This window comes from Podarcis erhardii, assembly GCF_964252035.2.
Source record: "Podarcis erhardii genome assembly, chromosome: 3".
Lineage (NCBI taxonomy): Eukaryota > Metazoa > Chordata > Lepidosauria > Squamata > Lacertidae > Podarcis > Podarcis erhardii.
Window position 1 is genome coordinate 60,719,741 of NC_138507.1, and position 13,980 is coordinate 60,733,720.

Below are 13,980 nucleotides of genomic sequence, written 5' to 3' on the forward strand. Positions count from 1 at the left end.
GAGACCTTTATTGCTAAACTCTACAAAATCTGCCATAACTCTGTACTACCGATCTTCCCCATAAATTTCCCCCTTTGCAGATTCAAAGCATTTTCACTGTCCCCTCCCCTGCAAAAGTCATATTTTAATTCAAATTTTAACATTTGCTTGAAAAATACATAAACAAGAATTTCAGACACAGTTGAGTATAACTAGGCCTAATCTGTTCTGAACTGGTCTACTTTTGAGATTGTGGAATTTTATTTATGGGAAACATGGCTATTTCTCTCAAAGGGTTAATATAAGTGACCTTCAGAATTAATAAACCTATGGAACATTAAAAAAAGAAAATGAGGAAAAAACCCTGAAAATGTATCACCAGTCACTTCTACACCCCCCCCCCAAGTCTCTGGTACAATAAACCTGGTAGCCTCACCAGCCTTTAAAAAAAACAAGTTTTTTTCAGCTGTCATTACAGTAAGCATGTTTTGAAGCAATTGCTGAAAGAGCATTAAATCTTGATGTAATGAGAAAGGTTGTAGCCTTTTCACTATATGGAAGGGTTGAAAGTGCTGTTGGCTACCAGAGCAGTCTAGAATTCCAAGTACAGCAATTAATTCAGGAACACCCCACTTTGGAAGGAATTGTTGGGGCGGATTCTGTGAAAAGAATAGTAGCCTTGCTTGTGAGAACTTAAATGTGCATATTCTGCCATCTTCTGGCAGTACAAGTACTACTCAGTATTAAGATCTTTTAATGTCTTAGAACTCTGCCACATTATGTAAATATTGCAAACAAGGTATCAAATGTTATTTTTAAAGAAATACTTTTTCAACAGGAATGTGATCAAGTACATATAGATGACGTTTCGTCAGATGACAATGGACAAGACCTAAGGTAAGCAATGCCTTTTTTAAAAAAAGAATTACATAAGCACATTTTTATAGGAAGTAAAAAGTATTCACTTTTGCATATTTTGGGTGTTTGCAGTACCTACAGTTTTGCAACTGATGGCTTCCATGCAGCTGCAAGTAGTGCAAACCTTTGTCTGCCAACAGGTGTAAGAGGAGGAGTTGACTGGATGAGGAAGCTGGCATTCCGTTACAGAAGAGTAAAAGAATTATATAATACTTACAAGAACAATGTAGGAGGTAAGAGTTTAATTATTTAGAAATGTCCGTAACATCTATACTCTAAAATTCTTCTGAAAGAGAATTATAATCTCCCATTCATCTTACTGTTGGGCGGGGGGGGGGGGGTTGGAAAAAAATCTGAGCTATCTGCTGGTTTGTATTTATACAAGAAAATTGGACAAATAAGGAAAGAGAAGGAAGTTGGTCCTTCACTGGAAGTCTCCAAGCAGAAGACTGAACAACCGTCTGTTGGGGATGCTCCAATCCTGAATTTCCTGTACTGAGCAGGCAGTTGCACTGAGATGACTTATAAGGCTCTCCCTCCAACTCTGTAATTCTATATAACATTAAGGCATTTATTACTGCAGTTTGGAACTGAACTACACATTCTGAACTATCAACTCCTGTAGCATTTCCCGCACCATACATCTCTTAGCCTTTTTCTAATGTGCTTTTTTATCTTATTTGTACAGGGAGTGAGCTATTTACATGAGATGTTTGTTGGGGGAACATCCACATCTTTTAGGAACATAGGAAGCTGCCTTGTACTAAGTCTGACTGTTGGTTCATCTGACTTAGTATTGCCTACACTGATGGGCAGCAGCTCTCCAGTATTTCAGGCAAGAGTCTCTCCCAGCCCTACCTGGAGATTCTGGGGATTGAATTTGGGACCTTCTATTTGTGAGGGAGATACTCTACCACTGAGCTACAGCCCTTTATTTCACACCTGCTGTCTAAAGTGGTATACACCACCTGAGGCTCTACTATGTAGCCCTATACATGCCTCTCTCATGCATATATGTGCAGGAGACTGGGCTTGCCCCTTTAGCTCTACTCTGCTGAGTCTTATTGCTGCAACACTACACACTTTGCCTGCAAATAATTTCAAACGGCAGACAATTCTGCAGAAGGGGATTAAGTGACAGTGAAGATCTACATGTGAATAGCTGCTTTCAGGAAGGATGCTGGACTTGGCACACTGGATTTTATTGCCAATGAGGAGAATGGAAACAGGTGGAGATTAATCCCTTAATAACCTGACCATCCTGGCTTCTGATAACCCTCAACACTTGCTTTGTTGCTTGAGACCATCTGCTGAGTAGCAACATCTACCAGGGAACCACCAAGCGGAGGAAATTATGCTGAACTGTTTGGGAACTTCCTGCCCCATTTAAATATGAATAGCCTGCTGCCACAGGCAAGCAGACCACCCCACCTTCTTGGATATTCATGTCTGGATACATAAGTTGCGAAGGCAACACCCTTTTTAGTTTAGCGGTTGCTTGTGGTGTATATGGGAGGGACTCCTGGATAAGAGCAGGGAACTGCACCTATGCTCAGGTGAATGCCAGATAGTGGGGACCTTCAGCTGGGTTGAGAAGCTAGCCGGAGTTGGTAGCTATCTATTCTTTATTGTATATATGATGAGCACCTCAGGGTATACATGGTTGTTAGAAAAACTGAGGAGTGCTCTGTGAAGAGGTTCAAGGTATAGTTACCTTGGTGGGTTTCAGATTGTATAGATTTACTTGGGATGGTTATGAGTTGGTAGTGGTGGAGAGGTGTGTGGGATTGACTGGTCTTAAGTTAGTAGGGTGATTTTGTGTGTTTTTAAATGGATGTTGAGATTTGATGTTGTGAGGGTGGAGTAGAACTTTAGGTGGTGATTTTTGTCTGGTTTGGTGTAGAGGCGTCCATAGAAAAGCCCTGATACCAGTGACTACAGTCAGAGAAAGATATGGCATAGGTGGGATATTTAATTTTATTTATCTATTTATTTATTATGATGTTACAGTTATAGACCATCCTGTATCAGTTATAGTTATATGGAGGTAGGTCCATTCCAGAGTAAAATAAAGTAACATTTTTAAAATGTGTACATTTTCTTTTGTATATCAGGACTTCTTGGCCCTGCAAAAAGAGATGCATGGCTGCAGTTAAGAGCAGAGATTGAAGCTCTCACTGACTCCTGGCTAACAAATGCACTTAAATCACTATCAATTATTAGCACAAGGTGAGTATGTGTTTAATTTTAAATGCCAGTTGCAAAATAGCTTTCTGAAGCAAGGCAAAAGTAATTTTTTAGACAAGCTGATATTTTAGTAGAACTGTTAGGAAGGCAGCTATCTCACTTAAAAATTGTCTATATTGGGTTGCTCCAGGTTTTTATATAAGACTTTTCCCCCATCCGTATCCGAAGCTGCCGAGGATTAACCCTTAGTCCTTTTCTGTGCAGCACATATGTTCTCCCACTGAAGGTCTAACTATATGCGACACTAATTGTATCACTTGCAATTACATTAATTACAAGTTATAATTACAGGGTTATTTTTATTGACACTGCTGCATGTGGAGAGCAGAGATTTTCTCAATGAAAATATTTTCTCAATGAAAATATCAACATGAAGTTAGACTTAGCAGAGAAAACTCCTACAGATGCCAGTATGCTATGCTGGGCCATCAAAAGGTTGCAGTAGTTTTCCAAATGAGCCACAAAAATGACATCAGCGTATGCTAATTCCCCCACCCCTCTTCTGATCTGCAAACTATTCTACAGAAGGGAATTAAGTGATAGTGAAGATATAGGACAAAGGGACTAATAATTTTTCATCATAGTATTATCAGAGTTGTTTCAGTATCTAAATAAGCTTTGGTTGCAAGGCTTTTGCTGATAACGGAAAGAAACAGTTTTGCAGTAATAAGGCATGTAACCAACTTGTTTTAGAGAAACTTTTTATCATTATATGGATTTATGCTGTGTCTTTTCTCATAGGAGTAACTGTGTAAATGTTTTGGTAACAACAACTCAACTTATACCAGCCCTTGCAAAAGTCCTGCTGTATAGTTTAGGAGGTGCATTTCCTATTGAAAATATTTACAGTGCAACTAAAATAGGTAAGAAAATTAGTCTTCCCAGTCTTTCCTTGTTTTGTGGATGGGTCTCAATTTTCCCCTACTACTGCCAATACTTTGTCTCTTTTGGTTGGACTAAGCAATTTGTTCAATTCTGATGAGGACCAACATTAGTTGGCATACTTAGTTACAGGTAATGCACAGAATTGCATATCAGTTTCATGAACATTGTGAAAATGATCCACTTATGCTTGAAAACATTGGAGTTGTGGGCTTTGAAGTTTAAAGCTCCTTGACAGGAGGAGGGCAGCTAAATTTTGGGAGATCCCCATCCTCTTGGGATGGGTAGGCAATCTTCATTTTTGTGTCTGGAGATGGAAGGCTTTGATCTTCAGTCCCCAGACAATTTCCTGCATTTGTGTGGGTAGTCAGGCTCCAGCAGAGTCCATGCTTGAAAGCCATATCAGATTTCTTGGGAGTCCCATATCAAATGGTAGCAGCAGGTAGATATAAATAAACAAATAAAGTGAAAGCTACTATGAAACAAAGACTGAGAAAAGCCCCGCAATTGAGGACCACTTGAGTATTGCTCCAACTGGCTTAGTAAAAGAAAGATGGATTCTGTACAGGTGCTTCCCCAGCACTGTACTGAACACCATAGCCTCACACAATCAACATCTCCTTCCACCACCCACAGCACTCCAACCAAAGTCATGGTGTTCTTTCCATAGGAAAGTGACCTTCATCTGTAATGTTTCTTGCAGTAGCAAACTTTATCATTAGATAAAGCAAAGTAATTTCCCCCACCCCGCACACCTTTAGCTTTATCTGAGAAACGGCCACAAGCCCAAATTGGTGTGAAAATGTGGGTTTTAGACACTCCTAGCTTTTTACAGGACTCTCCTATCTTTTGTAGATCTTTGTGATGCCTGTTTTTGATAGCTCAAATAAGTAGTGCATTGTTTTTCAGGAAAAGAAAGCTGTTTTGAGCGTATAGTGTCCAGGTTTGGCACTAACATAACTTATGTTGTGATTGGAGATGGCCGAGATGAGGAGCATGCAGCTAACCAGGTAATATCTCTCAACTGTATCTCATTTATCTTCCAGGAAAAGAAAGTTGCTTTGAACGAATAATGCAAAGGTTTGGCAGAAAAGTAGTATATGTTGTAATTGGGGATGGTGTAGAAGAAGAACAGGCAGCAAAAAAGGTAACCTGTCTCATGAAATGTCGGTGTGATACGTAGATATTGATGCAAGCTTCTCTGTTTGCATTTCTGTTAGTGTGGCACATTGGCAAGTAATTGAAGTTGTTAGATGCCAAAAGCCCGAAACATAAGACCTACAAATTAAACCATTTGGATTCAAGCATATTCTTTATGATGACTTGCATGATTTGGAGATAAATCAAAATGGATATTGATTATAGATCTTAAAAGAACTAAGTGGCTTAAGATATAATAAGCGTACATAAGATACAAGTAATTTATAATAAAATGGGTGCTTTTGAAATTTGATGAAGGCATGCAAAAGGTTATCTGGCAGATGTGGAAAACCAATAGAAGGAATGCCAAATTCAGCTGTCACAAAGTAAAATGTATCTGAAAAGCATGAATAAAAGGTAATTAGCTTCCTTCCATAGAGGGGCAGCTTCACTCATAGAAGTTCTATAGAAGACAAAAGCACCACCAAGAACTTACTCTGCTATATGCGAAGTAATTGCAATATGAACATTTGACAACTCAATAATAAGTGCACTTTTAAAAAAACAACCTAGCTGGAGGTTTCAATATTCGTCACATTTCAGAATAATTGACAGCAATGTAGGCATAAACTTTATTAAATACATTTTGGGCTCTAACCAGAAATAGCCCACACTATCCTAGACTTGGGGAATCTAAGGAGACATATTCTGATATCAGATAGCATCTGTGGGTTTTGCTCTTTAGCTATAGTGGTTTTATTAACTTATACATGCTGGTTCCAAATGGTTGCTTCATATAGATGCAGTACAGGTGCTGGGATTGTCTTGTAGTTTTTTTTCCAGAAAACCAGGTGATTGGTTTCTTTACTTTATGGTTGGCATGCTTTCCTCTAACTGTACCCGTTGCTTGCATGAACAGTTGTGGAAGAATAAATGAATGCAAATTCTTCACAAATAGATCTGAACATAATGAAAGTAAGGTCCTTAAAGTCCAAATTATGTATCCACAACATTTTTGCAATGTTTTATTTACCGAGATTTGATTTCACAACTCTTGCACTGGACCCATTAATCCTAGGACCGACCCTGTCATGCCTCAGCCCTCCACCAGGACGCTGAGAAGGATATCCAACCAATGCCTAAGCCAAATCCTACCTGCCTATGGAATCAGTAAAGTTGTGGCCAATTTCAAATCCTAGAACATTGTCTTACCCAGTTTGTTCACCTTCTTGAGCTACCAGGCTTTGCTCCCTGGACAGGGGTCACTACGAGTAGGTCCACAATAATAATGTAAAACTAAATCTTTCACTTGTGGGGCAAAAAACATCTCCCATGTAATGTCCACAGCTGAAAAACTGGATCACTAGCTTTTCCACAGGTAGCTTCTGAAGGTGTGCTTGCATACATAATAACAAGTGCATAAGCTTTACGTATGGAAAGTACAGCTTCCGGTTGTACATAAACTTTGTGCATCTCCTTGCAGGGGAGAAATACATAATTTTCCATTGGAAATTGTCACCTCTTAACTATTCATAATTGATAAGCGTTATTTCTCTTTCACTCTCAATAGAAAGAAAATTGAGTTTACCCTATGGTCCTTACTGTAAGTTCATATCTATTTGGGTCTGACTTTTTCTTCGCTGTCTTACTAAGAAAAATCAAGATAATTCTCTGGTGTTCATTTAAACTCTATGAAAGCAAATATAAATAATGGTGGTTTTGGGGGGGTGATTTGTCAAATATATTGTTCATTTCTCCTCACCTTTCCCCCTCTTAACTAACACAGCACAACATGCCTTTCTGGAGAATATCTAGTCACTCGGACCTCCTGGCTCTACACCAAGCGCTGGAATTAGAGTATTTGTAACTGCTGTCACATAGTTGACAAATACTTTTTATATTTCAAAGTACACTGATATTTTTTATGTGTGATCCAGTGCCTCTGGCTTTTACACATATGTATGGTCTTAAGAAGGAAAAGCAATATTTGGAATGAAAATTCCATTGTGAAGAATTGAGATCACTGATTGGTGGAGTTACAAGTTTTAATTCTACACAAGGATGTTCTACATGGTCTTATACACACAACATTTTTGACGATTAAAGAACTATAGAAGAAGGTTGCTGGTACACACCAATGAGCCCTAGCCAGAGTGAACAGCTTTTGCAATGGACTCAGACTGGGAAAGCAATGACACGCGTTTTCTGATCGACAAGGGTGGTATTCAACAACATTCCTCACTATGGGATATATTCTCAGCACTGAGGTTTGAATCAAACTTTAGTCTACCTAACCCAAAAAATCTGAATTGGAATGTACTCAAACTGTGCATTGACAATCCTGTCTAGATCTGTAATATGTGTAAATTATTGATGAAAATAATTTACTGTGACTTTTATTAGCAGCTGACTTTGGAAGTGGATGCAATTTCTTTTGTTTTGGAGGTGTGTGGGATGGGGGTATATAATAATTATTATTGTCTCTTTTATAAGCTTGGCAAACAGAATGTGCATAATGATGTGTTGTGCCTTAAAAGACAAGATCTTGTTTGTGTGTTACAATGTAACATTGGTTTAAAATAATGTAGATAAAAGAAATAAACCTTTGTGATAATTTTTGACATGACCAAATTTCAAATTCAAATAATCAAAAGACAAGGGTGTGTATCGAAAGCACTTAAAAGTTTGTTGCAGTAAGGGGTGAGAGAAGTATAATAACTGACAGCTGGTGCTTTTATTTAGTTTCTTAATAATTCCACAGATTGCAGGAGGCAAGTAACTTAAGAGAATGTCAAGAGGCTGAAGTGATATTGGGCACTGTGGGATTAATAATTAAAATGGCTGATTACTTGAGAACCATTTCTCCATTTTCATCTTTAAAGGAAAAAAACAAGTACTTGCACTGCAAGGAGCTTGATTTGATGAAGTACATATAAGGAGCAGCAAGTTATTTCCCATTTACCAAGTCTCAAATTGTTAGCCAATAGGTTACATGAAAATATGGTTGATTCCTTCAAAAAAATATACAATGTGCCCTCTCCTTCCTTGTGTGCTGTTCTGGGGGATTCTCCCAACCCACCCAAGCCAATTTGGGAAGTGTGTACAGGGGAAGAAGAGTGCGGAACTCTCTTTGAGCAAGTGGAAATCCTTGTGTGGGCTTCTGGTAGTGGGATCAGTTATCTGGCCCTTGGTAGCCACAGTACAATTCAAAAGTGACTCCCCATTGGCCATGTTGGCTGAGGCTAATAAGACTTATAGTGCAGCAACATTGGGGGGACGGGACACTATGTTCACTAGTCCAACTGTAGGTTGTTCACGGTATGTTGTAGCCAACAGTCCAGGAATTTCCACCGGCATGTTGTTTATTAAAACATTTTCTAACTAATTTTAAGCTTGGAGAAAAAGATCAGCATAGCACTCAATGGAACTCTTTCCTTTTTCCCCTCTGTGGTCAGCCCTTTACCACACATATCACGCATGCTAGCCATTACTTTCAACAGTAGATCAGTGTGTGTGTCCTATATTCTTACCATCTCCATGGCTCCAGCTTGCAAGTTACTCTGTGCATGTGTTGCCACTGTGTGTGTGTGCATGCCATTGCTCACAATGGTGGGACAGGATGTGCTTTCCATATACCTACCCAGCCATTATATGCTCTGCTTTCTAGCTCTCTGCCTACCAGTTACACCTTTTGTTGACATGTAGCTTGTGGAATGGATGCTTGGGAAGGAGAGAGGTAATACTGGGGAAGGAGAGAGGTAATACTGGGGCAGCTATAGATCAGCCCCTTATTAATGCCTGCTGCACTATGGTATGCATACATGGCAAAGGGCCAGCTGGATACAGACAGTGCTCCATGGAACTGTTTTCAGATGCCCTCTTACAGACACAACTGCATTTGTGTAGGGTGTTGTTAAAGATAAACTTTTTCAGAAATAAAATGACATAAATTTACTCCAATAATTAGAATCTCAATATAAAAAAAATAGAAAATTAAGTACATTAATTTTCTATTTTTTTTATATTGAGATTCTAATTATTGGAGTAAATTTATGTCATTTTATTTCTGAAAAAGTTTATCTTTAACAACAGCACTGGTGTAGAATAATTCAGTGTGATAATTCGGTTTCTGGTTTTCTTTCTAGTAATGTTCAAGGAAAGAGAATTATATATACTTGTCCCTACACTCTTGTTCTCTACTTTGCAGTGCCAGTGTTTTAATTAATCTCAAATAACAAGTTCTCCAGTATCGACTTTTGGTGCAAAAGATCCTTAAAATAGTGTATGATGAGCCATATGCCATCCCACTATTCAGTGGGTACATATATACTGTTATTTGGGAGGATGAAAAAACTTCAAGTTTTGTAGCTTCAAAGATAAAAAGGCACATATGCAGTTATGTCATAAAAATAATCAGTTCAGATCATCGTGTGAAATGTACCCCATTCCTGTTTTCCCATTTGTAAGGTTCTTTAGTAAACGCACAACCTTTACAATAACTGATGTGCACAGAAATCAGTATTTTAGCTCCCTAGGGCACAGAAAAAGAGGGCAGAGGAACAGGCATTAAGTTAAGTGAATCAGATTATAATGTGAATGTAAAACCTGTACTACCTGAAATTGACATATGCAGCACAATCCCACGCATGGTTACGCAGGAGTACATCCAACTGTGTTGAGTGTGGCTTATTTCTAGGAAAGTGTGCACAGAATTGCAGATTCAGATTCTCTGCTATGCTGTGTCCTACATTAACAATATTCATAACCAGCCAGACAGAGGGTCAGTGTTGCGACTTCTTAGGCTAATGTGTAAAAGTGTTTTTCACTGATGCAACAACAGCCAGGAAGGATGGGATATATAGTCAAAAATATCTGGAAGGCTCCATGTGGGCTCACCCTGCCCTAATCTGTGCTGGATTTTGCCCCTGTGGACATACCAAAAAGGAATACTTACATCATCATATCAGATAATGAAGTTCCTTGCTCTGCATTGATGCACTCAGATGCATAAATCTGAGTGAGATGTCTCTTTGGTGCAACTACTTACAGGCTATTGATTCAAGGTTTTTTGTTTTTTGTTTAAAGGAAAAGTACTTGGCGTATATACTTTTTTAAAAAGGCAGCCATGTTGGTCCATAAGGGAAAACTCCAAAATCTGCAGTTTGAATGTGTTTTTTAGGACCAACCAAAATGTCACTAAATAGGAGAATTTTGAGTTCCCAGAATTTGTCATCAAGCTAGATTCATCTTATAAATGTAGATTTCTTGCAGAGTTTTTTTCTTCAACCATTTTTTAAAGAGATATATTCCAATGACACACATAGAATGAAAACCAGCTTATGTTGACAAAACTATAGAATACCATTAATGCATATTTTGTTCATTCAGAAATAGTGTGTAGTTGACAATATGATGTGGTGACAACAGATACACAGTGCTGATGTGGTCTGTATTCATTGAGGCCCCCCCCCCGCCCCCAATATTTCCATTAATATTCTGATTCACAAAAACTCATATAAATGATGCTGATGCTGGAGGGAGAGGGGGCTAGGTTTGCAATGCAGGCCCTTCTACACCAGCCTCTGTGTCTGGAGAGAAGTGAGGTCTGTAGGCCTCCACTGCAGTGACAGCCCAAGTTTTGGGTAACCAGCCTCCAGTGTTGTCCCAAAATGGTCACTTTGTGGTGGGGCACACAGAAATTCAAAGTTCTTCAGATTCCCTGAGGGGTCTGATCCTCAGCTATACCAGCCTTGAAACTGTCACAATAAAAACTGGTGAAAAACACCCTTTTCCTATTCTCTGACCTAGCTGGCAGTAGTCAACAGGAGGAAATCTTAATAACAATTATTTTAAAAGAGAAAGAACAAACGAACACTCTTCAAAATGCAAAAAGGGGGGGGGTGGAGCAGAAGGCTTCAACACTGACTCTTCCTCAGCCCTGGCAGAATACTAAGGAATCAAAATTGCCAAAATTCTGGATACAGAAACAAACTGTGTCAAATACTGAGCTGCTGTGTGATAAAACTCTGCATGAAAAAAAATGGAATGTTGCCACTGAATTTTGCCTTAGGTGAAATTTGAAGCAATTTTGAATGTCCTCATTTAGGTAAAACATCTGTAGGAATTTCGATAAAAGGGGAAAGAACTGCAGTAAGATCAGTGAACTTTCTCAGAGGAGAATGGAGGGAGCTTCACCCATCTCTAGGGAAGCTAGAATTTAAGGCGTGCCAGAATATTCCAACCAAAGCATGGTTTTGTGCAAATTGAAATTTGGTCATTTGCATCGTGAGTTGTGTTTTATATCATTATATATATGCAATCAAAAAACTTGTCCTCTTAACTCTTACCCTACCACAGAGAACACAAATATCCCATGTTTTAAAAGGTTGTGCAATTAAAATAGTGAACAGTGTGCCTTTGCAGTTGCTGTACCAATATAAATGGAAACAGCACATAAATATTAAGCACTTTGAATATTGTGCTTAAGATACAGAAATAGAGCACAATTTGAATGCATGTAAATACAAAGAAATAAGGGAAAGGTGGACTCAATTCAGTAAACCACTAAACTGAAAAGTTTTTTTAAAAAGCAATATATGCAGATTGTGCACAAAAATATAGAGCACAATTTATCCCCACAGTGCTCAATAGAGCCTCCCTCCCTCCCACAGGCCCTTGGCTAAAAAATACACATAGTGTAGTATATCAGTCATTACCTGTTTTGGGAGGCCCATATGTAGCCCACAACTGATAAGAACCACACACACAAGCTACCCATGCTCTGCTGTTGTGTTGGAGGAATTGTTTTTACTGTACTGCTGGATTTAACTGGGTTTCTTTAAATCTCAAGTAAGAGCAACAACTTGAGCATGCTGTAAAGAACTAAGCAGTATGTCTGCAGTATGTCTGTGTGTTTAAACTCCAAACTTTGAACTAAATGCTCCTGAAATAATAGATCAGAACTTAATCTAAATCTTTTCACATGTTGAGGGCATATAAGCTATGCCCACTGCAGTTTTAGATGTGATTTTCATTTCAGATTTATTGGGGTAGGGTGGGGTGTTTTGGAGCCATGTCTAGATGCTTGAATAAATGTGATATTTAGTGTCTTTAGAAGGGAACTTAACTGACATGAGCCAATATTGCATTTGAACTCCCAGCAATTGCAGCCTTGTGGAACTGTTGAAGCCAAGGGTCTATGTAATGTAAGTTGTGATTTATTTGGGGATAACATTATTTAAGAAAATGTAAATTAATACTGAAAGCTTGTAAAAAATGTGTATATCTTTACTATTTCTCAATAAATACACGTGGAAATGTTGTCATTTTCTGCACCATCCCCATGCTACACTATCATTTTCTGAATGAAATTGTGCTTTTCATACAGTTGATATTTGCCCAGATCCACAGGAGAACACTTTTTTTTGGGGGGGGGGGTGTTAAAGATTAAAATCCCAGAAAGGTGAAATCAGGAGGACTGAATCCAGCTCCTGCTCACACTCCCAAATAACTGGTTGCAGGAACTTTAATCTTTTTGGAAAGGCTTGCATTCCTGGCTAGTCTCAGGTAAGGTAAAGGTAAAGGGACCCCTGACCATTAGGTCCAGTCGTGACCGACTCTGGGATTGCGGGGCTCATCTCGCTTTATTGGCCGAGGGAGCCAGCGTACAGCTTCCGGGTCATGTGGCCAGCATGACTAAGCCGCTTCTGGCGAACCAGAGCAGCGCACGGAAACACAGTTTACCTTCCCGCCAGAGCGGTACCTATTATCTACTTGCACTTTGACATGCTTTCGAAATGCTAGGTTGGCAGAAGCAGGGACCGAGCAACGGGAGCTCACCCCGTAGTGGGGATTCAAACCGCCGACCTTCTGATCAACAAGTCCTAGGCTTTGTGGTTTAACCCACAGCACCACCAGCGTCTCAGGTGTGGGAACATTAAATTTTTAATCCTGCTTTTCCTCCAAGATGTTCATGGCAGCATATATATAGCCTCTTCTACCATCACCATTTTATCCTCACAACTGAAGAGTGACTGGTCACCCAGTGAACTTCATGGCTGAGTGAAAATTTGAACCTGGGTCTCCCCAGACTTAGTCCAATACTTCTTCCACTGTACCATGCTGAGTTAGAAAGGAGTGCTTGCTTTTTGAGCATGGTACCACCTGAGAGTGGTACCATTGCTACCACTGTCCTGGGGGTGCAGGCACTTTTAATCCTAGTCCTAAGCAGGAAAAAATGTGCCACCTGTGACCTTGATCACCTGCTGTCCCCTTTCCTTGCCCAAATACTAGTTTCTGGGCTTTGGAGAAGGGAGGTGTGGTGGAGGTAAGTGCTTTTTGACAAGCCATGTGGCTGTTTGTTTGAAATGCTCACAAAAGTTGGAAAGCTTTGGGGCATCAGTAAAAGAATGCTCATATATTGACTTCAAATATATTTTCTTGCAGTTTTCAAAAAACTAAACAAAACCTGAAATAATGCAGCTAAGCATTGTGTGTAGTTTGAGCCTAAGTAATTTGGAAGAACCCCCACACAAAGCTTTTCTCTGTATCAATGCTGCTTTAAGTATTTGCTTACATCCACAAACATCAGCTTTGGTGATTGTGTGTATTTTTTGAAAATGACCCCTTGGGCTGTAATGTAACACAGGCAGTTTTGCAACGAGGCCTTTAGCCTTTTATATTTAAAATTGGTTTTTTGCAAACATTCAAACTCCTCTCCCTGCCCTCAGTTACACCCGTCTGCGAACTGCCTGACTCACTGTGGTTTTGTGGTCATCGGGTACAATCCTGAACCAAGCAGTTGTATACCTGTGA

General features: G+C 39.3%; 1 protein-coding gene and 1 long non-coding RNA gene across 20 annotated transcripts in view; both read left to right on the forward strand.

Annotated features, from left to right (window-relative positions):
• EYA4 (EYA transcriptional coactivator and phosphatase 4) overlaps positions 1-8,902 on the forward strand; it is a 124,789-nt gene extending 115,887 nt beyond the window's left edge. For 12 of the 19 annotated variants that reach the window (XM_081855309.1, XM_081855314.1, XM_081855311.1 and 9 more), the window contains 6 exons: positions 818-876; positions 970-1,130; positions 3,012-3,126; positions 3,886-4,007; positions 4,936-5,036; positions 5,967-6,946. In XM_081855309.1, coding sequence (XP_081711435.1) covers positions 818-876; positions 970-1,130; positions 3,012-3,126; positions 3,886-4,007; positions 4,936-5,036; positions 5,967-6,209 — 801 coding nt within the window. In that variant the 3' untranslated portion in view covers positions 6,210-6,946. The other 7 variants (XM_081855300.1, XM_081855305.1, XM_081855304.1 and 4 more) reach the window with 2 other exon arrangements.
• A 9-nt stretch (positions 8,903-8,911) lies between these two features.
• Positions 8,912-12,505, forward strand: LOC309338302. Its single transcript, XR_014154854.1, has 2 exons — positions 8,912-9,073; positions 9,156-12,505. It is a non-coding gene; the product is annotated as an uncharacterized lncRNA (long non-coding RNA).
• Positions 12,506-13,980: the final 1,475 nt, after the last annotated feature.